This window comes from Canis aureus, chromosome 14 (assembly GCF_053574225.1).
Source record: "Canis aureus isolate CA01 chromosome 14, VMU_Caureus_v.1.0, whole genome shotgun sequence".
NCBI classification, from domain to species: Eukaryota; Metazoa; Chordata; class Mammalia; order Carnivora; family Canidae; genus Canis; species Canis aureus.
In genome coordinates this window covers 21,646,988-21,674,788 of record NC_135624.1, presented here as the reverse complement: position 1 = coordinate 21,674,788, position 27,801 = coordinate 21,646,988, and the positions used below count along the sequence as shown (strand labels likewise).

The 27,801-nt window shown below is 38.9% G+C and overlaps 1 protein-coding gene across 10 annotated transcripts in view; it reads left to right on the top strand.

Moving 5' to 3' along the window:
• ENPP2 (ectonucleotide pyrophosphatase/phosphodiesterase 2) overlaps positions 1-27,508 on the top strand; it is a 111,473-nt gene extending 83,965 nt beyond the window's left edge. For 6 of the 10 annotated variants that reach the window (XM_077847064.1, XM_077847063.1, XM_077847057.1 and 3 more), the window contains 9 exons: positions 881-1,065; positions 3,511-3,562; positions 13,542-13,616; positions 14,938-15,074; positions 16,061-16,196; positions 16,880-16,957; positions 20,367-20,499; positions 22,392-22,548; positions 26,896-27,508. In XM_077847064.1, the coding sequence (XP_077703190.1) occupies positions 881-1,065; positions 3,511-3,562; positions 13,542-13,616; positions 14,938-15,074; positions 16,061-16,196; positions 16,880-16,957; positions 20,367-20,499; positions 22,392-22,548; positions 26,896-27,066 (1,124 nt within the window). In that variant the 3' untranslated portion in view covers positions 27,067-27,508. The remainder of the gene's footprint in view (positions 1-880; positions 1,066-3,510; positions 3,563-13,541; positions 13,617-14,937; positions 15,075-16,060; positions 16,197-16,879; positions 16,958-20,366; positions 20,500-22,391; positions 22,549-26,895) is intronic. The other 4 variants (XM_077847058.1, XM_077847065.1, XM_077847056.1 and 1 more) reach the window with 3 other exon arrangements.
• Positions 27,509-27,801: the final 293 nt, after the last annotated feature.

The window sequence follows — 27,801 nt, the reverse complement described above, 5'->3', positions numbered from 1 at the left end:
TGTTGCTGTTGGCAGCCTGTGGCTGATCTCACATCACATTACAGTTTGACACCACTGGTCAGAGAGCCGGTGAAGTAAGAAGAGTTCCTCACAGAGCTTTCTCCCCCCTCCATCTCTCGTGTTGCAGCCCAGTGAAAATGTTGCCAGCTTGTGTCCTGGCCAGCTATTTATGTGCTCCTAATTATTTTTCTTCCTTGAGCTTCTACTTGCTGAATGAGGACAACTTTTCCTATTTAGTAAGGGAGTGCCAGTCTGGTGGTTAGAGGGGGAGTCTGAAAGTCGGGTCTCCTGGGTTCTTTTCCCATCTTGGCTGCTAGCTCTTCCCTGTCCTGCCTCTCAGCTTAGGCAAGTCACTGTGTGCCCGCTTGGCAACTGTTCACTTGCTATGAAATCAGCCTGTTCATTTCACAGCAGCCTTTCAAGGCACTGGGCCAGAGCCTCCTCTTCTCCCCATACTCCTGTGGAGTGCATTAGAGGGCAGGCTAGGGGTTATTTATTGATCATAAGTCTCATTTCAAAAGGTGGGGTGAAAAGTCTTAGCAGTGTAGAAAGACATTGACACTGACATCGGTGGTTCCTGTAGCTATCACGGACATAAGCAATAGCTAGTCAGGGCCCCGTACATTCACTCTTTCTTTTCAAGAATGTCTCTCTATGGTCGGGCAACGAACAGGGCTATTTCAGAAAGCCATGGCAAGACATGGTGAAACTAGCATGGCTCAGGAACTAAGAAATGAGTACCTACAACTAATTTCGTCTATCCAATTCTGATTTGTGTTCAGAGTTTTCAGACCCTTGGAAGGTGAATGGCTTTGACTCTCAATATATCTCATCAAAAAATATTTATAAAGCACATGGCATCATTTTTTCTCCTCACCAGATCTCCTGGGCTTGAAGCCAGCTCCGAATAATGGAACCCATGGAAGTTTGAATCATCTCCTGCGCACTCATACCTTCAGGCCAACCATGCCAGAGGAAGTTACCAGACCCAACTACCCAGGGATTATGTACCTTCAGTCTGATTTTGACCTGGGCTGTAACTGTGATGACAAGGTAGAGCCAAAGGTAGAAATAATCTTTATGTTTATCAATGGAGGAGCTTGTTGGGTGTAGAGCAGTGCTGTCCAATAGAACTTTCCGTGATGAAGTAAATGGTCTATATCTGTGCTGGCCACTGGCCAGAGATGGCTTTTAAGTACTTGGAACTAAAATTTAAATTGTGTTTAATTACTTCAAATTGAAAGAGCCATATATGGCTTATGGCTACCATACTGGGCAGCATAGGTATAGAAAACAAAGGGTGAGAAAAGTAGAATTCACAATGCTATTCTGCAGAGTCACAATTCCCAACCAAAGGCTTTTTCATTTTTTCAGCCTAGATCATGTGTCTATCTGTCATGGTCCCAATAGAAAACAGATGGCCTATGCCCAAAAGGTTTTTAAAGAGAGTTTAAAGGGATTATGTGAATCATGTTTAATGAGAGGACTATTTACACAAACTTGGCCGGGTAGAGGCAGGGCAGTGAGGGATGATAGAGCACCCTGGGGCTAGCAGGATGTCAATTCTCGGCCTGAGCAATAAAGGGACTAGAACGGGGAGAGAGAACTGTATAAGGAGGAATTCTGGGATTTGGTAGAGAGTTGCAGGAGTACACTGCAGCCTGCTGGGAGGAATCTGGGGAAGTAATTACCCTCTGTTGTCTCTCCTCTAATTCCCTACTGGTGCCTTACATTGGTGGAGCCAGGAGGGAGCTGGAAGGCAAGCCAGCTCTTCGGTACAGTCCCTAGAGATCAGTCTCCCAGGGTGCAGAGCAGAGAAGGGGAGGGTGCAGCCTGGATGGGGAGGGGGGGAGTGCAAATAGAAACCACCCAGCACATTGTGTTTGGACAGTTTTTGAACAACAACCTACAAGTATTAAGCAATAATTTGCTTATTGAATTTTATATTGATCAAAGACATTTATAGCTACCAATCAGTGCTCTGACAGCAAGAAATAATCAGTGTTACCACACTGAGTTGATGTGATTCCAACACAAAGCAAAAAAAAAAAAAAAAAAAAAAAATCTGTTATTTTTGCATGTGTGGTTTTATTATGGGTAAATGTGTAAACCTTCTATTAGACCTTGGAAGAATGGAACATGGTTCTCCTGCCTGGCCCATCCCCTTCTACTATTTGCCACCTTCCAGGATTCCTAGGAGCCTGGGAGCCACAGGATGGGAAAAGCTCACCACTGGAGGAATTCAGTTTGCTCTTCTTTCCCCAACCCCTTTTATTTTTCCTTCCTACTTTTGCTCCTGACAAGAACCAACAAAGCTAATTACTATAAGGCAGGTAATTCTCAGACCTCAGCTGGAGGTGTTTGCATTGCCAAAGTCAATAGGAAGTGGCCTTTGAGGTGGATTCCAAATATAACTTTAGAGGAATCTTTTATTTGTATCTTGCTTTCTGAATTACCTTTTTTCTGGAAAACAAGAAATATTTTGGATTTGTTATCTTAAACCATTTTAGATGAATTCTAGATTGTCTTTGTCTATGAGATTCTCCAAAAGACTACGAAAGAAAATGTTACAGATGCAGTGGAAGTTCCACGCGTACACTCTCCCTGCCAATCCCACTTCATTCCTACCCCAAAGATATTTAGTATCTTGAATATAGTGTTTATAATTGCCAAGGAGGTCTCTAAACTTTTACTCCAAAGATATGTATCTCTTAAATAATATATTAATTAATCTTTAATACAGTTCCCTAAAATAACCTATTGTATAGTTTTGCATATTATACATTTGTATGTAAATGCTGTTATACTATATGTATCCTGCAATTATTGTATATTTTTGAGATTTATGCATATCAATACATGAGTTTTAGCTCATTCATTTTTTATTGCTAATAGTTAATGTCTAATTGTGTAGATATACTGTAATGATTTTATTCATTTTCCTATTTGAGAACATTTGGTAATTTCCAGTTGTTAGCTCCTCCAGACAATGCTGCGGTAGACACTATGGTCAGTGTTCTCGTATATGCAAGCTAGGGTGTCTCTAGGACATATAGTGAAAGGTAGAGTTGCTGAGCCATTACTTTCCAACCTTGGAAAAAATGATTTCATAAATTAGTTTAGGAATCACTTTAGTATACCTGGGATTAATCTTAAATATTGAGATAGTATTCTAATTAATTTACATATGTCTGTGCCCAAATAACCACTCTTACCAACTAGTCTGGAGCTTGCTTCCAGGATTATCCATAGTTTTAGAAAAAGGAAACAAAGTCATGGAGAGATTAAGGAAGGTGCTTATGACCCTATAGATCTCCTAGGAGGTGGAGCCTGTAATGTCAATTTGAGATGAAATAAATAATTCCTCTACAGAGCTATGAAACTGATGGAATTTAGGATCCTGTTTTGAATTTAGCAAGATGCTAAGTAGAAAGAAGCATGTAGGAAAGACAGGACATTTCTCATTTGCTTTTTTTTCCCCCCTTTTCCTTTTCTGGTTTTCACATGAAGAACAAATTGGATGAACTCAACAGACGCCTTCATATAAAAGGGTCTACAGAAGGTGAGGAGTTGATGGGAAAAAAACAACCAGATAAGTTTTTGTTTTTAGTTTTCAGAAATCGAAGAGACTTCCTATTTACTCCATAGTGTAAGCACAATAGTTTTTAATATTAAAATTTGGGTTGTGATGTGATTTTCATATCCACCTGGCAAAGGGTATTGGTTTATTCTGTGTATGCAAGAAGCCAGCTTTGAATAGCCAGGAAAGCTCCACCAGCTTCTCTTGTTTCTCAGTAGCTTTTAGGCTTTCTGAAAAACAAGTATACCACAGTGATCTGATGGGCCATAAGTGAAGGTGCTAATGCATGCTTCTTTGAATGGACTAGAAGTCAGAGTTATAAATAGTAGCAGCTGGTACCTATGGTACCTATGATGGTATCTATGATGGTACCTATGATGAAGCTTATGTACTTGGAGAGGCAATGAATGTGTTGTGGGGAGAGCTACACAAAGGAACCATGTCAGAACTCCCTCTTTACATAAGGAGCATCTTGAGCCCTCTAATTCATTCTCTTATTTTATGTATACAAAATACAATGTACAGTGATAACATGCATTTATTTGTCAACTTTTGCAATCCTGTGACTAAAGAAGAGAGTCTCAGTGGTTTGTACCAAGAAAGCTGCATTTCCTGCGCACATTTCGGTATGCTGATGATAGGCCTAGTGTGGCTGTGGGCGCTCTTTATTCTGGAATCCAGGATGAAGAAACAGCCCCTAGCTGGGGCATGCCCTTCTCTTGGCAGAGGGAAGAGAGGAACAGCAGGACCATGCAGTGGCTCTCAAGGCTTCCGCTTTTATGAGACATTTGTCAATACCATGCATAGTTGACTGGTGAAGCCAGAGCACTTGAAACCAATGGAGTAAGGAATATTCTTTCCCCAGGGATGCGGTCCTGCAAGATACATGCCAATGGGTGGTGGTATATACTCCTTTACAAAAGGGCAGTAAATCATAAGGAATTATAGTGCTGTCTACCTCACAGGCTCTTCCTTCTGGTTTTGAAATTCCAGAAAATGAGAAGCAAATAGAAGGGGAGGGAAAAGCTCCAATGTTTGTTACTACAGTAAAATGGGATAGCATCTTGCAACAGCAAAGGAATGACAAGAAATATGTTCCAAAACAGAACATATCAAAATAGAACTCAAACACACCGACTCCTAGTCAGGCAGCAGTGCACAGTGTCAAATTCTCCTGAGAGCATTATTTGAGTTATTGGCTTATATAGAGCCCTGTTTTATCATTTGTGTTGCTTTCAATCTGATTAAGTAAAGGACAAGAAACCAGTAGATTTTATTTACTTATTGTCCCCCCCCCCTTTTTTTTTTTTTTTATGAGAGAGAGATCGAGGATGTGAGAGAGCTTAGGGGAGGGGTAGACGGAGAGAGAATCTTAAGTAGACTCCATGTCCAGCACAGAACCCGACTGTGGGCTTGATTTGATCTCAGGATTCTGAAATCATGACCTGAGCTGAAATTAAGAGTTGCATGCTTAACTGACTGAGCCACCCAGGCATCCCTTATTTTATCTTTTTTTTTTTAATAAAAAATATTTAATTTATTTATTTGAGAGAGAGACAAAGACACAGAAAGAGGATGAGCGGGAAGAGGGGCAGAGGGAGAGGGAGAGTGATAAGCAGACTCCCCATCGAGCAGGGAGCCCAAGGTGGGGCTCACCTCAGGCTCGATCCCAGGACCCTGAGATTATGACCTGAGCCAAAGTCAGATAGTTAACTGACTGAGCCTCCCAGGCATACCCTTTATTTTCTCTTTTGGTACAAATATTTGTTTTCCTCCTTTTTCCTTTTTTTGCCTCACCACTCTCCCTCTTCTCTCTTTGAGCCCAGAACATACAGACTCTTGGGTACGTAATTAGATAAACAGCTTTGAAAATAGGATTTAGTTGGTAGAAGTTATACAAATCCTTCACAAACTCTGAAAGTGATTTGAAATGTTTGATACCTAGCTGCTGGTGAAATATAGTGTCGCTATAATTAGAAAAAAAGGAATGTTGCCAGGGTCAAGGAATACAAAGTCTTATGATCACAGTTTTTTAAATATTCAGTCACCAAGACAGAGAAATAATACTGAGATGTTTCTCTTCTAAAAGGCACTAATAAAATAATTAATTATGATAATTTTTTTAAAAGATTGTATTTATTTATTTGAAATAGAAAAAGAGAGAGAGCACAAGTGGGGAAGAATGTCAGAGTGGAAAAGAGAGGAGCAGACTCTCCGCTGAGCAGGGAGCCCGATGTGGGGCTCAATCCCAGGACCCTGAGATCATAACCTGGGCTGTAGGCAGATGCTTAACTGACTAAGCCACCTAGGTGCCCCAATTATAACTTTTTTTTTCCAATTATAACTTTTAATGGACTCTTATGTTTTTGCTGGTTCAGGCTCTGGCTATTCATGATAATAAGATATTTACATTTTGGGAAAATATCCTGCACTTAACTTGGTGGGAGTGTGTTCATGTGACAAAACCAATCTCACAATTCAGTAAAAAGCAGTAGTCTCAAACTTCTGAGCATGAAAATAAGAAGTATCTTCTAGGCAAATCACTGACTTTGGGGGCTGACAGGAGCTATAGTTAATGATGTTCCTCCCCAGTGCTCCACTCAGAGGTGAATGTGTCTTACTTCAAGATGATTTTATATCACCGAAGCTTAAAGTTTATATGCTTTCATAGAACTAGAACTTCGCAGGTGTTAGTTGGGTGCCTACCCTGAACTGGGAACTGATTTCTCTGAGATATCTTCTGGTTCTTTCAGCTGTGTCACTGACAGTTTCCTGCATATGGCATCACCATGGTGACATAAAATATTAGGGGAGGATCATGTTAGCCTATCTCTTTGATCTGCTCATGACTTAATATAACAGTCTGTAATGGTACAAGAGAGGCTTCAGAACTATTACATGGAATAAAAATAAGTATATACCATTGTCTTATTATGTGCAAAGCATTTCCTTGTTTGGATTCTGGATCATGTGTAAGCCTCAGTATTCTCTCCTCTGTCTTCCTGTATCTCTATCTGTCTCTTGGTGATTGGCTGTCTCCTTACGGGTCCTGTCTTAGTCATTTATGAAGCCACAAAGTGACATTTTCTTTGTCCGAGTTATCTCAGGTCTTTATGGTGTTTCCTGGTCATAAATCCAGTCTCCCACTTGAAATATTGGATGTCTGCTCTACTAGAGTAGAACTTCATGAATTTGAGTCACCGTGTAAACGCATGAATGTGTTATGTTCAGAATATTACTTCTCCCTTCTGGATATCTCGGAGTATTTTTTGAGGCTTTTATGTAGACCTAAAATTCTATAGAAATGGAAAGTTGTATTATTTTTATTCCTAGTTTATTTTTTATTACTAGTTTTTTTTTTTTTAAAAAACACACCTGTAGGTAGCTGATTTTTTTTTTTTTTTCATAAGAAACCGCATGCTATGCACATTCCGTTTGTCACATTCATGTGTGGCTATTTTAACGTCATATGCCACAAACCCCCTCATACATAATGCACGTGTACAAGCTGTACATCACAATAGTGAAACTACCCAGGGGATACTTGAGGTATATTGAATTAATCTTAGGCAATATTTTGCTATAAATATTTAAACTGCTATAAGATTAAATCTTTCGCTAAAATGAAGAGAAAAAAAATATAACCTTCAAAAATAGTGACCTAAACTGTTTGCTAAAGCATTAATATTTCTAGGTTTGTGGTGAATTCTGGATTTTAATTGCACGACTGCTGTTCTTTCCAAGTCACATGTATGTAATGTCTTAGCAAATTTGCTGTGCAATGAAAACTTACTTCTTTGAGACATTGAATCAATAGACAAATGAATGATCAAAATGAAAAATGTTAAATTTCTCATAGTAGGCAATTTGGGCACCACAGCCACATATAATTTTCACTTTAAGAATAATTATGCTATTTATTTTTACCTTAGTCTTTCCTCTATTTACATTGGTGTAAAAATGTTTTATATTTTGTTAGGTTGGCATTCACTATCATCTTCATGAAGAAAGGAATTAAAAATCATCACCATATATGTTGGACAATAAAGTTAGTTTAAATAGAAAAATAACTGAAGCACTAATAACTCTTGTTAACTTTATTTATTTTAAGATTTTATTTATTTATTCATGACAGACACAGAGAGAGAGAGAGAGAGAGACAGAGATACAGGCAGAGGGAGAAGCAGGCTCCATGCAGGGAACCTGATACGGGACTCCATCCCAGGTCTCCAGGATTGTACCCTGGGCCGAAGGCGGCGCTAAACTGCTGAGCCACCCGGGCTGCCCTCTTGTTAACTTTAAATCAGAAAAGGACTAGACTAGACAGGAAATCTTCTTTGTAGCTCTTTTCAATGCTGAGATCTAATTTTTGTTATTTTTGGAGATATTAGTTCTGCTAGAGAAAGAAGGAAGATATCCTTATGTTTTTCTATATGTGTATCCTTCTGTGTGTGTTGGGGAAGATTTGGGAGAAATCAACAATTGGTATAATTCTTTATGATTATAGTAAGATTCAAAGTGAATTAGATAGAACAGATGCTGAATTTTAATAACCTCAGACTACCAGTATTCCTGCTGCTATTGAAGTAGAGCATATACTTTTTGCAAAATCACTGCAATTACAACTACAACCACTCTGGGTGAAGACTGAGCTAGGTACTTTACCTATTTTGTCTCTAAACGGTGCAACATCCCAGTGAGATATGAAGCTTTGGGGAGGTGAAGTTACAGAATCACTTCTATCAAAAGCTGAGATGAGATTTGACTCCAGTTCTATGTGACACTAAAACCCTTGGGCTTTTCTCTGTAAATGCCTTCTTATTCTAAGGGTTGGTATGAAGAGAAAATATTAAGGGAATCTCTGTGCTCATTAGGGTTTGGAAGTTGTTTTTGAAGTACTAGATGCTTTGATACAAATTTCTATTCTTTTAAAATTAACTAATTTATTTAAACTTATTTTAATTCCAGTTAATGAACATACAATGTAATATTAGTTGCAGGTGTACAATTTAGTGATTCAACACTTCCATACAACACCTGGTGCTCATCACAAGTTCACTCTTTATCCCTTTATTACTTATTCGATCCATCACCCCCACACACCTCCCCTCTGGTAGCCATCAATTTGTTCTTCATAGTTAAGAGTCTGTTTCCTCTCTCTCTCTTTTTTTTCCCATGATAATTTGTTTTGTTCCTTAAATTCCACATATGAGTGAAATCGTATGGCATTTATCTTTCTCTGACTTATTTTGTTTAGCATAATACTCTCTAGCTCCATCCTTTTTGCAAATGGCAAGATTTCACTATTTTTGGTGGCCGGGTAATATTACTATATATAATAATATAGTATTATATATGTTATATATAATCGTATCTTCCTTATCCATTCATTAGTCAATGGAATGGGCATTTGGACTATTTCCATAATTTGGCTATTGTAGATAATGCTGTTATGAACATTGGGCTGCATGTATCCCTTTGAATTAGTATTGTTGTATTCTTTGGGTAAATACCTGGTAGTAGAACTTCTGGGTCTTAGAGTAGTTCCGTTTTTAACTTTTTGAGGAAACTCAATACTGTTTTCTGGAGTGACTGCACCAGTTCGCATTCCCACCATCAGTGCATGAGAGTTCCTTTTTCTCTACATCCTCACCAACACCTGTTTCTTGTGTTTTGATTTTAGCCATTCTGATAGGTGTGAAGTGATATCTCATTGTAGTTTTGATCTGCATTTCCCTGATGATCAGTGACACTGAGCATCCTTTCATGTGTCTGTTGGTCATCTATATGTCTTCTTTGAAAAAATGTCAATTTGTGTCTTCTGCCCATTTTTAAATTGGATTATTTGTTTTTTGGGTGTTTAGCTGTGTTAGTTCTTTATATATTTTGAATACTAGCCTTTCATCAAATATGTCATTTGCAGGTATCTTCTCCCATTCCTTAGGTAGCCTTTTAGCTTTGTTGATTGTTTCCTTTCTTGTGCAGAAGTTTTTTATTCTGATGAAATCTCAGTAGTTTATTTTTGTTTTTGTTTCCCTGGCCTTAGGAGACATATCTAGAAAAATGTTGCTACGGCTGATGTTAAAGAGGTTACTCCCTGTGTTCTCCTCTAGGATTTTAATGGTTTCCTGTCTCACATTTGGGTCTTTAACCCATTTTGAGTTTATTTTTGTGTATGGTGACAGAAAGTGATCCATTTCATTCTTTTGTAAGATGCTGTTCAGTTTTCCCAACACCATTTGTTTAAAGAGGCTGTCTTTTTCCATTGGATAATCTTTCCAGCTTTGTTGAAGATTAATTGACCATATAGTTGTGGGTTCACTTCTGGGTTTTCTATTCTGTTCCATTGATCTACGTGTCTATTTTTGTGCCAGGACCATACTGTTTTGATGAAGATTAATTGACCATATAGTTGTGTGTTTACTACTGGGTTTTGCTGAAGATTGTTGAAGATTAATTGACCATATAGTTGTGGGTTCACTTCTGGGTTTTCTATTCTGTTCCATTGATCTATGTGTCTATTTTTGTGCCAGAACCATACTGTTTTGATTACTATGGCTTTGTAATATAACTTGAAGTCCTGAATTGTGATACCTCCAGCTTTGCTTTGCTTTTTTCAAGGCACACTGCTGTTCTTATTAGCTTCTTACCAAGCATGACTCAGGGAGAACTCATGCCTGGGAGTAGTTGGTTCTTCATTCCAGTATGCCCTCCCTTAGAATAACCCAATAGTTAGCAGGCACTTGGAGACTGCCCAAAATGCTAATGAAGAATAATAGACCAGGAGGATGGAGGCTTAGATTCTGGGTACTGCTTTGTAACTGAATTATCTTTTTTTTTTTTTTTTAATTTTTATTTATTTATGATAGTCACAGAGAGAGAGAGGCAGAGACATAGGCAGAGGGAGAGGCAGGCTTCATGCAGGGAGCCTGATGTGGGACTCGATCCTGGGTCTCCAGGATCACGCCCCGGGCCAAAGGCAGGCGCCAAACCGCTGCGCCACCCAGGGATCCCTGAATTATCTTGTATAAATAATGAACCTCTACTTCCTTCATTAGTAAAGTGAAGCTATTAATCCAGTTACATATCTCTCAGGATTGTATTAGGCAGATCATACATAGAAAGTCAGTTCTTGAGAGTCATAAAGAACAGTGTCTTAAAAAACTAATACAATCATCCATTTATTTAACAAGTATTTACCAAGTAGATATTATACATTTGCTATTGTTAGAGCTAAAGAGATAAAATGATGAACAAAACAGAGAAAATCCCTATCCTCCCTAAATTATTATTTTATCACAAAATGTAGCCAGTTGATGAATTACAGGATAGTGTCTTAAAGGTTGAGATAGGAAAGAACAGGACATTAACAGGCATCAAATCAAATCTCAGAAGAGGTTGACATGGCAATAAATGACAGCAGGCACTTGCAAGGGAAAGGAGGAGAAAGGATGAAGGAAAAAGAAAGACCTTGAATAGAGATTATGTGGTAAAATCCAAGGGCATATTATGTAGGAATGAATGTTTTAAAAAAAAAAAAAAAAAGACAAAAAAAGAGATTTTTATGTGGCCCTCAAGTCAGCCAGCTAATCTGTGGGAATATGAATCAGGAAGCTAAGGAGGGAAAAGAAATACAAACTCAAAGTCTGGATGACCAAATATTGGAAGACAAAAGAATGAGCCCTGGGGAAGTCCATACCACTTAAAAAGATTTGCCTCACAGTATTTTGCCAAATGTGGTATCTGGAGGAGAACCTTGGCATGTACCCAAAATGCCAGAGACTATTGTAAACAGGGAAATGGGGTATAGAATGAAGACTCTGTCTGGAATCCCATGGAGTAGGAACCCAGCCTAACAAGACATGGAGTACATTAGACCTATATCAAGAAATCATGAGGAATGTATTTCAAAAGTAGAGGCTTGCAGGCTCATCTCCAGGGTGGCTGGTCTCAAGATGAAGAGCTTATTTGTCCAGAGACAGATTCAAATACATATTTATGGCTCAAGCAGGAATTTTCTGCTAAACAGAAATGCAATGGGTAGCTTGTGCAAGATGTCACAATGAGTAGCAGAGTCAGGCTATGACCAAGAATCAATGGTTCTTTGATACTCTGACAAACTGAAAAGGAAAACCTAAATTTTTATTCTAGACCATAAAATTTGTGTTTCTTACCACAAAGATTATTTCACCTCTTTCTTAGATGAAATAATTATGCTTCAGGAAGATCTGAGTAAATTCTTTGGGTTAATTGGGGAAATTGGTTGGATTTTAGGAAACTGTCAAAACCTCTATATTGTTTTTTCTTTATGCTATATATGCCCAGTTAACCTTTAAGAAAAAGTCACATAATGATGTATTTGTGCTTCAGCTATGGGGCCAAAACTGCAATTGTGCTTAGCTTGGGAGCTATGATGAAATGCACATTTCTGAAGAGCTATGAAGTGTACATTTCTATACATTCAGAGCAGAAGAGTGAATAGAGATGGAGAATCTTAACAGGGAAAATCTTTCAGAAGAAAGTGAATCTTAAGATGTCTCTTTCCCTTTGGTCCCCTCTCTCCCTCTCTCCTTCATTTCTCTTCCACTGGTGCTGGACTATGTGAGCATGTTATTTGTCATCCACATTTGAGTATGGAAGGGGCGCTATTAACAATTATGCCAGGGCAGCAGGCATAAACCATGCCGAGGTCAACCTGGCCTAGCTTCCTACATTCTGTAAAGACTGTACTGATGCCACCTTCTTCCCACCCATAGCATTCATCATGTTCTGTGTTTCCATTACACTCTGTAGACATCGCTGATATAGTGCATACCATACTGCACTTGAGTTATTTGTGCCATGTTGGTCTCTCCCATTGAACCATGAGCTTTTAGAAGGTAATGATGTGGGAAATGAAGGCAAAAGAAAAATTAAATTCCCTTACTACTTATAGCCCATTGACAAGTCCTTGAAACAGGCAGAGTGACATTCCTCTAGGAACTCAGCTGCTTCGAAGTTAATACTTTGCTAACGGCAAAAGGCCACCTCAGCCCAACCCCCAGGATCCTGTAAGTCTACTTTAACATATAAAAATTCCTTTGGAAACTTCCTTTATCTCTTCCCTTCAAGATATATGTTGGCAATCATCCCCCAAGCATATGACTCACTGATATATATCTGAGGGGTCTTCTGATTAAGGTCTTAATAGACAGTAGTAAATGACCTTTTCCTAACAATAGCTAGAGCCCTCAAGGTCCTGGGAACCTTACTTCCAAATTCCTCAGAGACTTATGCTATCCCTAACCCCTTCCCAACTTGAAAGTATCTAATTGAGGCCACTTTTCATGACCCCAGGGCAGCTCTTTCTGCCCATAGGTCTTGCCCCAGTGCTTTAATAGAACCATGTTTTTGCACCAAAGACATCTCAAGAATTCTTTCTTGCTGTTGGCTCCGAACCCTAATGTCTTTCCTACATCAGTAAGAGCTCTCTCGTCATTATCTTTGCCCAGTATCTCTCTTCTATAGCCTGAGGCCTGGCACAAAGAAGGTACTCAGTAAACGTTTGATGAGAGAGAATATATTAATGAAAAATTTGAAGGAAGATAGGTGACAGGACTGTTGGAGAAGCCATTCCTGGTAGAAAGAAAAGGAATCACACGTATAATGGCATAGAGTTGCTAAGGATGATTGGGACCAGAATATTATAAATAAACCAGCCTTCATGGAGGGAGGTGTTTGGCTGAGGAATGCCAGTAAATGAGAACTGAGAAGCCAGATTCGGTGGAATCTTTAGATTGCCCAAGACTACTGTTGGTGGCTGCTATTGTATGGACCCTGGCTGCTGTTTTGTTGTCTCTTAATGGAATAGATTGATACTAGGTTTGCATTTGAATTTGGAGGAATGTGTTTGGTAAGCATTGAAATTTGAATGATACAAAGAGAATAGCTTCTCAAAGAATTTTGATACTTCTGCTTCCAGCTGAAACCAGGAAATTCAGAGGCAACAAAAATGAAAACAAGGAAAACGTTAATGGAAATTTTGAACCTAGAAAAGGTTTGGTTTGAGTTTTGAAGGAAAGTCTGACTTGGTTAACTGCCCCCAAGTACTACTGTTATGATTTGCTGGCTTTTCACTTGTTCATTATAATTCATTCATATAAGGCTATCGTATTATGTTCTAATTCTTAGGGGTGGGTCCTCAAATTTGGCAGCTTAAACAAGGCTTCTCCATTACTTCATTACTGAAGAAGCCAAATCACCCAGAACAGGCTTTTGCGATAGCAGTGTGGGCCACTTTGCCTCAAATCAGCAGTTCTACTTGGGAAAGTCTTGCAAAATATTCTACGAAGAGTTTTCTCTGTTACTTGCATAGAATGGTAATACTTTAATTAAAGCAACATGTATACATAATTTAATAAGTGATTGCCGGAACTGATTTTCTCTAATAAAACTATATATTTTTTTGATTATCACCTAAGGAATTGTGAGTTGCCTAAGCCTCAATCTCTAAATAGTTTTGGTCTCTAGGACCCCAATTTCCAAAAATGTATGAAAGTTTTGACTATAGCTATCCAAAATGGGCAGTTCAAACTCCAGGCATTTATTGTGGGTGTGGAATGAAAGTTTACACACTAAATTCTCATTTCTTCTTAAAAGAGTAAGGTTTCAGACCTTTTTGTTGTAGTTGTTTTCCCCCTAAGAGAGCTTTCTCTTGGAGGTCCACAATCTTAGGTCTTAATTGAGTGCTTTGGTAACTGACGACCACCCCTCCGCCACCTTCTGTATTTAAGGGACCCCCTTGAATGCCCACTTATTTTATCTATACATGTTCCTTTAAGTTCTTACCTAAAGAGTTTCCTCCATGTGATAAAGCTGCTTACTTTAAATGCTCATTACTACTCACTGTTTATGCTGAAATAATGCATTATTTGAGTTGCAGTTTGCAAATAATGATCAAAGAGTGCCTTCCTCTTAATTAAATCATTGGTTAATCTGATGAGCCTTTTCAGGGGTCAAATGAATTAATTCAAGAAAAATCAATCCTATTGACTCCCCATTCTGCTGAATCATTTCAATTTTTATTATAAGGTTTTCTTCCTATACAGATTAAAATTCTTTATAACTGAAAAAAAAGCATTAAAATAAATATGGCATCTACCGTCTATTTTCAGTAACATTAAACTTTGACCCATGCTTAGGTGGTCAGATAAACCACAAAGTGTTAGGAAAACTAACTTGATTAAATTAAGAAGAAGGAACTACACTATTAATAAGTAAGCAAGCAAATTTTGGACAACTTGACTCTTCCAATATTTCTTTCACATTTGATGTAAAATTTAATATGTGTTTAACACAGTTTATGTTCTCTTTCCTAGAGAGACACCTCCTCTATGGACGTCCTGCAGTGCTTTATCGGACTAGATATGATATCTTATATCACACTGACTTTGAAAGTGGTTATAGTGAAATATTCCTAATGCCACTCTGGACATCATACACTATTTCCAAACAGGTCATTGAAAAAATTGTGTTTCATGTTCTTCATGCAATTACATTCCTTGCATTAATGTAATGATTTCTTGCCTAACAGAAATTTGTCTTAGAAAATATTTTAATTTTTCTTGATCAAAGAAATCTTACACTGAAACTATTGCAAGATATTTTGAACTAGACTCTATCCAGTGCCCTAATAAATTCATGGGACTATGTTAAATTATTGATATATCAAGGGAGTATGCTAACACTTTTCATTGTTTTTACTCTGCTTGCCATTGCATGATAGTTGTAGAAGTCATCAAGATTTGACTGTTTGTTCTAATAGACTTTATTTTTTTATAGGAGTTTTAGGTTCACAGCAAAATTGAGTAGAAACAGAGTTCCCATATCCCCCTGCCCCAGCCACGTACAGCCTCCCTGACTGTCAACATCCCATTTTTTAATACAGATTGTGTGTGGGGGTTTCAGTTGTGGGGTAGATGAGATAGGTAAATTTTATCTAGAATTAGAAAAATGTATTTGGCAGTTGAGGTATGTTTTTGATTTCTGATTACAAGTGAATACATCCAGTGCTGCAAACCCAGCTTCCCGTTAGTATGCATGTGCATATGCCCTGGTACACACTTTTATAGAGGATATATCTATATTATTTATTTGAGTGTTCTTTTTTAAGCTGTTTCCCATGGAATCCTATCGAGTATTTCAACAGTGCAATTTCTGCTTTCCGTACTGTTGTTTTACTTGAGACTTTGATGAAAGAGTTCCACCACTGAAAAAACAAGAGTTTGAAAATTCCTGGCTTACTGCTTTTAAAACTGAGGCTTTTTTTTTTTTTTTTTTTTTTTTAGGAGTCAGGGTGTATCAGAGTATGAGCTATAGTAAAAACTAGAGGGGTTTTGGTTCTGACTATTCATGACAGAGCAGCCTGGCTTCAGTATTTCCCTGTCGCTTTAGCGTGGTCTTTGTGATGGCATTCCTAACTACCTCTGACTCCCTGTGCAGGCTGAGGTCTCTGGCGTCCCTGAGTACCTGACCAACTGTGTCCGGCCTGATGTCCGTGTGTCTCCGAGTTTCAGTCAAAGCTGTTTGGCCTACAAAAATGATAAACAGATGTCCAATGGATTCCTCTTCCCTCCCTGTAAGTTACAGAATATTAGGATCTGACCATTCTAGAGAGGTGTTACTTTCTGGAATCTGTACTGTTAGGATTTCTGTGGTCAGGTTTTCTTCAGAAGAGGTGGTCAAGAGATTGAAGAAGTGGACTTCTATGGGATCCCTCTAAAATCCTTCAGAAGAGAGACCACCTTTCAGAAATCCTATTGTCTAGAAGAATTCTAAAGCACAAGGGAATAGAGAGCGTGCCCCCTCTCATCATTAAATGGGAATCTGAAAGTGAAATCTTACATTGTTAGGACATTAAGGTTTTAAGTACCATCTATACAGGTGATCGCTTAAGAATATGAGAAGCCCTTTTATTATCTCTCAGTAAGGTGATGACATTTTTAAAGTCCAAATTATGCTAGTGAAATCAAGGAATTCTTTTAGGTAATATTTTTTTTTTCTTTTAGGTAATATTTAGTCAACCCAAGACTAGTAGGAAGCAAAAGCATTGTAAAAATTTTGGGTAGAGAACTCGGTGAAGAAAGGAGATTGAGTGGGAGGGGAAGTAGGAAATGCTGTATCAAGTAGGGAATAAGTAGAAAAAAAGAGTAGATCCATTCACCATTCATCAAGCAGTTTGGACCATTTTAGAAGGTTGATTTTTTTCATTGATATAGATTTTGGTAAGTAATGGACACTATTTGTTTGCCTAACGTTTAGATCTGAGCTCATCACCGGAAGCTAAATATGATGCATTCCTTGTAACCAATATGGTTCCAATGTACCCTGCTTTCAAACGTAAGTCTGATATTTACCTAGTAAACTATTACTTATGAAAAGAAATATTTCTAAATTTACCACTTGCCTTTTCTACCTGTATATTGATTTCGATAGTAGTATCTGTCACATATTTTGCTTTTATATTATTTAAAGAACTTTCTTTTTAAAAAGATTTTATTTATTTATTTGAGAGAGAGAGAGAGACCATGAGCAGGGATGAGGGGCAGAGGGAGAGGGAGAAACAGGGTTCCCACTGAGCAGGGAGCCAGATGCAGAGATGATTGCAGGACCCTGATATCATGACATGAGTTAAAGGCAGATACTTAATGAACTAAATCACCCAGGCACCCCAATTTGTGAAGAACTTTCATGTAAATTCTCTACCATTAATCCAAAATATAAGTCTGTGAGGGAGATTGGCAGGTTGTTTGTCCCTTGGTTATAAATGAAAAATGAAAATCACAAGAAATCATCCAATTTCAAAATGACAGAAACTGAACCAAACCAATTTGGTATTTTGCTTCTAGACTGGTGTTCCTTTTATTTCAATGTTCATTATATTGGTGCAAGAAGGTCCTTCTTTGTGCTTTGGAGACCACTTGACATTTGACAACACTTATATTTATTTATTGAATGTTAAATTAAAAGCCACTAGCACTTCTCTCCTTCAGGTTAGGTGGTAATGATGTATTCTGAATGTTAACCATGAAACCCGGAAAAAACTTAAAGGGTCTTCTGAATCATGAGAATATTAAATTCAGATGGTCTTAGGGCTTTGCAAATTATTTTAGTTTCTTTGAACACCCATAATTTCTTTGTATATGCCATAAATATTTGTGGATGATAGTGATGCTATGAATGATATAGGCATAATGAGCCCTGCCCCTCAAACTGAATTCTAGTCCCCAGAGTATGACCACTAGCTACATAACCATAAAAATGTCATTTATCTTCTCATTTATAAAATTATGAGATTTGATTGCATGATCTCTATGGCTTATATGGATTTATGACTTAATTGTCCAATGGCCAGAATAATCCATTTATTTTCTATTTCTGATAACATTCACTCATTTGCCCATCCGTTCATCCATCCATCCATCCATTCGTCCATCCATCCATCCTTGCATCCATCCATCCATGTATTCAACGATAGAGAAAGCATTCTGGAATAACTTTTACTACCCTTTACAGTGAAGAAACTTATATGCTTAAAGGAGAGGTAGGAAAAGGAAGCACTTCTACCTACCTCCACTTGGCGAAGGAGCACTGGCTGTGTTACAGGACTCTTGGGGCTGAAATAAAGTCTCAGAATCCGAACACATGATTGTGAAGTGCATCAACAGTGGCAAGCTTCCCCAACTTGACATCGGTGAAATGGCCAACATGATTTAGAGAAAAAAAAAAGTTTATTTGATGTCCTAATTAGTAAATGAAGGTTTATCCAAAGGTGGGATCCATTGCTTATGAGTAAAAATTAAAGTATGCTTTTAAAAAGAGATTTCCTGGTATTTTCTTAGGCCCAATTGAGAAATGTTTCAGAAACTCACATAGATAAATTTGTCATAATATTACATGGAATGCATCTTCATTTAATTTCCACAAATCAGGGTTTCCTGGATTTCTTTATTCTTTACTGATGCTTTTTTGACCAAGCAGTAATAAATGAAACACACGGTACCACCTCGAGGCTGGCATGGCAAAAGGCCTTTCACAGAGAGCTCGCTGTTCTTCCCTAGGGGAATGGTTTTTTCACATGCCACATGTCTGTGGGTTTGGCCTTTTGACTGTTCTCATTGTTATTTCTTCCCCTCTTTGCCTTTCCAGTTTTTATGCTTAACATTTGAACTTTTCTCCCACTGTCCTCCTTTCTCTCTTACAAATATCTATGGTATTTTGGCTCCGGTGGGGTGCTTTGTCTTTCTCCTTCAGAGTAGAGTATCAGAAGGTATAAAGAACAGTAGAACCACTGTGAGAAAAACAGCCAAGTACTTTTTAATCAGGGGAGATAAGAAGTGATAACAGCCTGAATCTCAAAACCCCCATGCAAAGTAGGATGTAGTTAATTTCAGAACCAAGTCACTATGTGCCTTTCCTGTCCTCCTGTGTCATTCCCTTCTTTTGCCTTTCCTTTTTCCCCACTCTGCTCTTCTCTGCCCTTCTGATTGACCAGAATATAAACTGGAGCTAAGGTGGGTGAGGAAGTCTTCTCCAGGGGTGACCTTGAAAATGAGAAATGAGTGAAGGAGGAGAAGCCAGACGTGTACAGATCAGGGTTTCCCCAGCAAAAAGAAGAGCAGATGCAAATGCTTAGTCTGAAACAAGTTTGGCAAATGGGAAGACAGTAAGAAAGTCATGTACCAGAGGTGGAAAGAAGTGGGAAGTAAAGTCATGCAAGTAGATAGGGGCCACAGTGGAAAGCTGGGATTTTATTCTGATTGCAGTGATACATCATCTGGAATGTTAGAAATGGAAAGTTGGGAAGAGTGTGATACAATCTGATTATGGTGCAAAAGGATCCAAATGACTATTATGTAATGGGCTGCTGGGAAGTATGAATTTCTCACTGAGAGCCTGAGAAGTAGTCTTTTGTGCTAGTGGTCATAGTCTTTTGTGGCAGTTCTTTGTAGAGAAGACAGTAGCTGAAACAGGATGGATGCAGTAAAGATGCAGAGAGATGGTAAGATTTGGATGTTGGGAGTTTATTACAGAGATAGCCCTGGCAGGGCTTGTTCACATGTATATGAAAGAAAGAGCCACATCAGGAATGACTCCTAGGATTTGGACTTGAACCTGTGAGTGAGTGAGTGCCATTAACTGATAAGAAGTTGGGAGTTAGAGCAGGATTGAGAACAAAGACCAAGAATTCTGTTTGGATAATTTTTTGCTAGACATGATGATTATGTATTCAAGAAGACCATGAAATGAGTGATTGGATAACATGTCGGGAATTCTTTGGAAGGGTCAGGTCTAGAGACACAAATTTGGAAGCAAGCAAATCTATGAGATCCTGGTGGAAGAAAGAGTAGACAAAAACCCTTTTTCAGTTTCTCACCAACACTTTGCTTCCTCCTTTGTATACATGATTCCCCTTTCCTACTGTGTTTCCACCTCTTTGCCTAGAAAACACCCACTTATCCTTCCGATCTCAGCTCAGGAGCCACTTTGTGAGGAACCCTTCCTTGACTTGTTGATCTAGATAGACTAACCTCCCCTACCAATGTCTCCATACTTTTTTCTCTGCCGGTTCATAAATGACATACACACACACACACAGCTAGTACTTGAGGGTGAATTCTTTTCAAGAGTTGCAACAGCTCTACTATCTCTTTGCTTATGACATTTGGCTTGTAGAATGCATCCTAAAAAGAATTCCACCACAGCAAGGAGTTTTGTGCGTGAAGAATGGATTTTTTCCTCCCTACAGGAGTCTGGAATTATTTCCAAAGGGTATTGGTGAAGAAATATGCCTCAGAAAGAAATGGAGTTAATGTGATAAGTGGACCAATTTTTGACTATGACTATGACGGCTTACATGACACACAGGACAAAATCAAACAGTAAGTTTGTCATTTCTACTCAGTGTGTGTTTTTAAATTCTAAGATCTCTCTCAAGGCTCTTTTACAAATATTCACATGCTAGAGAAGAGCTGATACCCCTGAAATCTTTTGCTCTTAGAATCTCCTTGTGATTTCTTCAGTGCTTTTGGGTCTTTGATTAAATGTGGTATTGGTGGTTAGAATGGAATGGAGTTTTTTGGTAAATAAGTGTACTTTTCTATTTCATGAGAGAAGTGTGCCAAAAGATTTTTTTTTAAGTTTTTCATTTATTCTTTAATAACTCTTCAGTGGAAAGATGATAACATTCACTCATCTCCAGTTTGGGGGGGGGGGGGGATTTTTGAAATCCCTTAGATTTTCTGAGTCACTATACCTTAATAGGAAATTGCATATAGACTTTGGTCAAGTCTAGTTGTTTCCTTCTCCATGATACTCTTGAGGAGATAAAAAGATAAGGTATATTTGCTCAGAAGGAACTTAACAGTTCCTACAACAGAAGGCAAGAAGATACAAATACAATAAATTCATAAGAAGTCATCTATTTTTTAAAAAAAGATTTATTTATTTACTTGAGAGAAAGACAGAGAGTGCACATGCAGGAGAGGAGCAGAGGAAAAGAGAATCCTGAGGTAGACTCCCTGCCGAGCAAGGAGCCCAACTGGGGGCTCGATCCCAGGACCCTGAGGTCATGCATGACCTGAGCCAAAATCAAGAATCAGCTGCTTAACTGACTGAGTCACCCAGGTACCCCTCATTAGAAGTCATTTAGTTTTATACATGCATGAAACAGAGAGTGGCACAAAATATGATAGGGTTTAATTGTGCTTTACAGACAAGTAGGAATAAATGCCATTTTTTCATAAATATAATGAATAAAATAGGGGTTATCTTATTCCTTTTTTCGTCATCCATAAGAGAAATTTCATCTTAATTGTACATTCCTTTTATTGCTGATCCTTGTTATAGTTTTTAGCCAAAATTATCATTTAGATCATATATTTTGAAAATGATTAAAATTAAGAGAATAGAAAACCAGGTAAGGAATTGGGATTTTCTGTACTTCATTTTACTGGAAAAGATTTTTTTCTTTTAAATTTCTAGGTTTGTTATTAGCTCATCAGTCCTTAGTATTTCCTTGAGTAAATGAGTTCTCTGTACCAAGTTCAGCATCTCATTATGGCTTAAAAGGGCTTATTATTGCCCTAGCCCCAGTGTCTCCTCCTCAGGTCCACTTTACATAATTCTATGTATGTTATCTTCCTGAATCATGGGATCTCACAATGTCTCTCCCTGGCACAGAAACTTTCAATGAGGTCTTACTACTTAAACAATAATGCCCAAATCCCACAAGGTGGCTCTCAGAAGCCTGCAATTTATGGTTTTTCATTGGCTCCTCCAGCCTTACATTTCTATTATCTTGGTCTGGTCATCATGTCCAGCCTCTGAGTCTTGGTTCAAGCTGTTTTCTTTGCCTGGAATATCACTTTCACCCTGCTAGGTCGAGAGAAAGAGGGGATTCCAGACAGCGAAAGCATTATGTTCAACATATAGAAGGAGGCTAGTGCTTAGAAATGAAAATGGATTCAGTTGAATGGGAGTTAATTTTAGTGACTTAGGTGGTATTCATTGGTCACCATTTATTTATTTATTTTAAAGATTTTATTTATTTATTCATGAGAGACACAGAGGAAGAGGCAGAGACATAGGCAAAGAGAGAAGCAGGCTCCCTGTGGGGAATCTGATGCCAGACTCCATCCTAGGACCCCAGGATTCTGACCTGAGACAAAGGCAGATGCTGAACCACTGAGCCACCCAGGTGCCCCCTTTGGCCACCATTTTAAAAAGAAAGCTACTACATCAGTTGTCATTTTGTTTTTCCTTCTTGCTCTAGGTATGTGGAGGGCAGCTCCATTCCCGTACCAACCCACTACTACAGCATCATCACCAGCTGCCTAGATTTCACTCAGCCTGCCGACAAGTGTGATGGCCCCCTCTCCGTCTCTTCATTCATCCTCCCCCACAGACCAGACAATGAAGAGAGCTGCAATGTGAGTTCAAAGACAGTCCTTAAAAATGACTCATCTTTGTTTCTTAATTTAGATTCCCACTGGTAAGCTCTTACATACTTATTATAAGACATTTGGACTATACAGTGTAACCAAGTAGAAAGAAGAAAAAGACCCAAACAAAACTTTGCTGACCACGTGGGATCATTGTGTCTGAATGGCTTTTTAATTTTCAGTGTTGGGGGTGAAGCATGGGAGTGTGCATTTATTGTGGTTCTAATTATGCATTGGATTTTATCAAATGATAAAAGCATCCAAATGTTTTTGGTTTTGCAAGAGACATACTTTGTAAAGGTAGGATGAAAGTAGCAACATCATGATCATTGTTAAAACTAGGAAGAATTCACAGGGATTCTTTATTTTTTAAAAGATTTTATTTATTTATTTGAGAGAGAGAGAGAGCATATAGGGAGAGTGAAAGGGAGAAGCAGATTCCCTGTTGAGCAAGGAGCCTGATGTGGGGCTTGATCCCAGGACTCTGAGATCATGACCTGAGCTAAAGGTAGATGCTTACTTAACTGAGCCACCCAGGTGCCCCCACAGGGGTTCTTTATATTATTCTCTCTACTTTTGTGCACATCTGAAAATTTCTATAATAAATTATAGGCGTATATACTTTATAAATCAGACTTTTCATTTTCCTGCCAGTTATGAGGGCAGTTGTAACAGGTCATCCCATTCTCAAATAGCACAGATGACTTGTACATAGAGGCAGGAAGGCGTCATGAGAAAGCCCCAGGTGGTGGGCTCCTGACCCTGTACTCCTTCTGCCTACACTTGGGGACAGGTCACATCACTTCCCTAGATCTCTTTAATGTGACAGAAAGGCTGTGCCCCAAGGTTAACTTTAGAAGTAATAGCCCCCATGATTTTGTTTGATAGAGTAGAAGGATCAGGGGTATAATCTACTGAAGAGGGTTTTAGTCATATTGGGAATGAGGATAATTGTGGGACATGTGGTTTTAAAAGTTGCTTGGAATCAAATTTAAAATGAAAGTAGTAGTAATAGTAGCTATAGTGGCACAGGTAATAATTGCCGCATTTACTGAGTCCATGTTGCCAGCCAAGAACTGTGCAGGTCCCCTACACAGATTATTTCTAGTCAGCTCTTTCCTCTTCCAGGCAGGCATATGCATTCGTCTTCCTACTCCCATTTAATTAATTGTTTTGAAAGTTCTAGGTAATAAAGAAGTATGATACATTTTTGCCTGGCTAGTCAGTAGGAGAGCAGAACTCTAGAGTCAAGTCTTCTGACTTCAAAAGCCCATCCTCTTTGTTTAAAGTTCATTAGATTTCCATAGCTGAACCTGGGGACCTTAGAAGCTCTTCTAATTGCACAGGTATTAGGTAGCCATGGACAATGCTAACACATAAGAGCAACATTCTAGGCTCTGCTTTAGGGAGATAAATTTCAGTTGGAAAGGGTCAAGTGTGGTGCTCAAAGTGCTTTGGTAAGATTCACGGGATTGGGGTAACAGAACTGGAAGTGAGCTATGGTCCTAGAAGTTTAAAAAAGAGAGTGGAAGGCAGCAGTATTATACTAAAAGATCAATAAGATTCTTGTAAATAATTTGGTGGGAGGTCGAGAAGGTGGGAACTACAAGTTAAAGGCAAGCTGTTGTCAACTTATTGGCATGACTTTCTCCAGTGTGATTATCTGTAACCACGAGGGTAGCTCATGGTGTACCAGGGGGATGTAATGCCTCTGTAAAACTTGATATACTTTCTTTGGACTTTGGTTTTACTAAAAACTTATGGGGAGGTAAAAATCTTTGCAAAAACCTAAGCCCATAGAATATGGAGTGAAATTCTAAACTGTTGTGCATTTTTAAGACAAGATTACCAAGACATTTGAGACTTACAGTAGGCCACTTAAGGTACTCCTAGGTTCCTGGGGAGCATATGTTCACCTTTCTCTCTCTCTGTTAGGGGAACATGGTGACGGGACACTCAGTTCAAAGGCAATCTTCAGTCACCCTAAATTGTACAACTGACAAATGAAATCCACATGTCCTCACAGGTCTTCCTCCCCCTTCTGGCTCCTGACCCTGCTTAGAACTTTGAGATGTTTCTTGTCAAGTTCATGGCCAGCATGCTTCTTATTCTTATTCCACCCACACGGACACCTGTCTTTGCTCTGAAGGTCACCTTAAGACTGCTGGGGCTTGAATTCACAAGCTTATTTAGGAGACAGGAAGAAAAGGCAGGTGAAGGGTCAATGTCCATAGCAAGAGAGATAATAAGCAAGTTGATGGGTAGGCATTTTTGTTTGCATTGATCTTCTGAATTATTTATTTTTAAAGTGTTTCCTTCCCTTCCCCTGATGCACATGAACTTTTACTTGAATGTTATTAGTTTCGCATTTCACTCCAGAGTCTCCCGTAGCAAATACTTCTGTGGATTGCCAGCTTGCAACAGGCAGAAGGTATTTTCTTCCTGGTTGCATAGCCAGTATTTCCTAATGACTAGTGGCAAGCTAGATTTTAGCATGTGAGAACCAGAAGAAAATGCCCTTCAAAGGAAATTGGCAAATTGCTTCCCAAGGAAAGAAATAGCAAGAGACATTTTTTTCTTTGAATTCTTATAATCCCAGCTGGCTACTATTTAAATTAGGAAAAACCTTTTCATCCCTTTGTATATTTGAATGATTGCATTTACAAAAGGAAAAATTAGACCAAAATCAAATAAAAAGTTGAATATGAAAATTCTCCCAAAAATATAACTTCATGCTTACTCTGCTTACTCTGAGGGGGTCCTGATCCATTTGGAGACCTCCTACTTCGTTAATTATATGGTCGCACTGAGGATTGGTCAGTACCGTTGTGGGCAGAGATATATTTAGGTCTGTCCTTTCCTGTGAATCGCAGAGAACTTGGTTAGCTTGGGTTAGGAGGGTGGGGCATGGAGGGTTAAAATCCTTACTTCCCCAGCCTGCAAAGCAATTTCTTCCTATTTCTTCATATTGCCTGGGATGGCCAGGCATCAGTTTCCTGAACCAACACCCTCGTGAGACATATTTAGCACTGGCAAAAGCTGCTGTAGCTCCCTGTCCAGGTCTGTGTGGGTTGGAGCTTTCCGAGAAAACCCATTGCAGGTTCTTAGGCTTTGGTGGGGAGTTCATTGAGACCACTAGTGGTGAAGGCAATGGGTGAGGGCATTTCTGGACCTACTCAGCCCTGGAACCTACAGCCACCCTTCAACTTGTAGAGTGTCTATTGGGAACCATTGCAATTCTGGGGGCATTTGGGAATGAAATTACTTGCAAAGGACCCTCCCTGCCTCAGGTCTACTGATGAAGGTAGGCATTCCCCCACCCACCCGGAATTCTCAGGGCTCTCAGATCTCATTCTTTCTCTGAACTTCCCACAAAAGTGAAAGAAGATATTTTTAAATGGTAAAGGACTACTCTTCCTGAACTACTTTTTAGTTTCATCTTAGATATGAATAAATTGTTTGGAGTGGGACATCTGGATATCTTTTATCTGGAATTTGTGCCGATGAGGAGGCCATCTTGGCAAGTAGCTAAGACAGAAAGAGATTTCCTTCCTTTTTTTCCAGGGCATTGTTTCCTTACTGTACCTTTCATATCCCTTCTTCTTTTCTCTTCTTCTCCCTGCTGTCCAGGGAGCTACTGAAGTAAGCATTATTTTCCTCGTGAACCAATGAAGAAAGCCTAGAGAGGTTAAGTAGCTTGGCCAAGGTCTCACATCCAGGAAGTCATAAAGCCACAATTCCAACCTAGGCCTCTTGGCCTCCAAAGCACCAGGTGTAGTTTCCAAGCTGCTTTAAGTTGAACTCATTATTCAAATATCAATTCACTGCAATTTAATAGATGACATACTTGACATTGTGGGTTCTTCTGAAAGACTAGGAACACATGCATGAAATTTTGTGCATCAGGCATAAGCTCTTCACTTTCCTTAGGAGCCAGAAGGGCATTCCAAATTACTTGTGCTCTGTACTCAACATTGCAGTTTGACAGCAGCGAGGAAAGAAACAAATTACTGAACTCTCCAGGGCCTTTGGTTTTTGTAATTTTGATTTATGTTCTGAAAACCTATTGAGTCAAATGCCCTTTCACACCACACATCTCATTTATTTGGTACAGCTAATTGCTGTTGAAAACGTTTACAGCCAAGGGCAGGTATTTGTGGCAAGGTACCAGCAGGAATGTGGTAGAGCGGCCTGGGGAGGCCAGGAAGGAATAGCGCGCATTGGCTCTGCACGCAGGAGTGTAGTGGGGTCATTTGTGGACTTGAAGCAAATTGCCCATTTGGAGAAGCTTCTCTGGAAAAGTCTGACTCTGATTGCATTCTGTTTCCATTGCAGAGCTCAGAGGATGAATCGCAATGGGTGGAAGAACTCATAAAGATGCACACAGCTCGGGTGCGGGATATCGAACAGCTCACCAGTCTGGATTTCTTCCGCAAGACAAGCCGCAGCTATCCAGAAATTCTGACACTAAAGACATACCTGCATACGTATGAGAGTGAGATCTAACTATCTGATCATCTGCAGTGCAGTCTTATCAACTGGTGTATATTTTTATATTGTTTTTGTATTTATTAATTTGAAACCAGGACATTAAAAAAATGTTAGTATTTTAATCCTGTACCAAATCTGACACATTACTCCTGAATGACTCCACTGTTTTTCTCTAATGCTTGATTTAGGTAGTCTTGTGTTCTGAGTAGAGCTTGTAATAAATACTGCAGCTTGCATTTTTAGTGGAAGCTTCTAAATGGTGCTGCAAATTTGATATTTGCATTGAGGAAATATTAATTTTCCAATGCACAGTTGCCACATTTAGTCCTGTACTGTATCGAAATACTGATTTTGTAAAGTTGCATTCATTTACTGTTAATTATGACAGACATATTTAAGCCTTATAGACCAATCTTAAATATAATAAATCACACATTCAGTTTTTTTTTCTGGTTTATTTGGCCTCTGTTTCTTTTTTTTTTTTTAAGATTTTATTTATTTATTCATGACAGACACAGAGAGAGAGAGAGGCAGAGACACAGGCAGAGGGAGAAGCAGGCTCCATGCAGGGAGACTGACGTGGGACTCGATCCTAGGTCTCCAGGATCCCTCCCTGGGCTGAAGGCGGTACTAAACTGCTGAGCCATCGGGGCTGCCCCCTCTGTTTCACTTATAAATTAGAGTATTTGCTTCTGATATATTCATGCATAAAAGATATACATTTTTTTTTTTTTTTGTATTGGGCCCTCT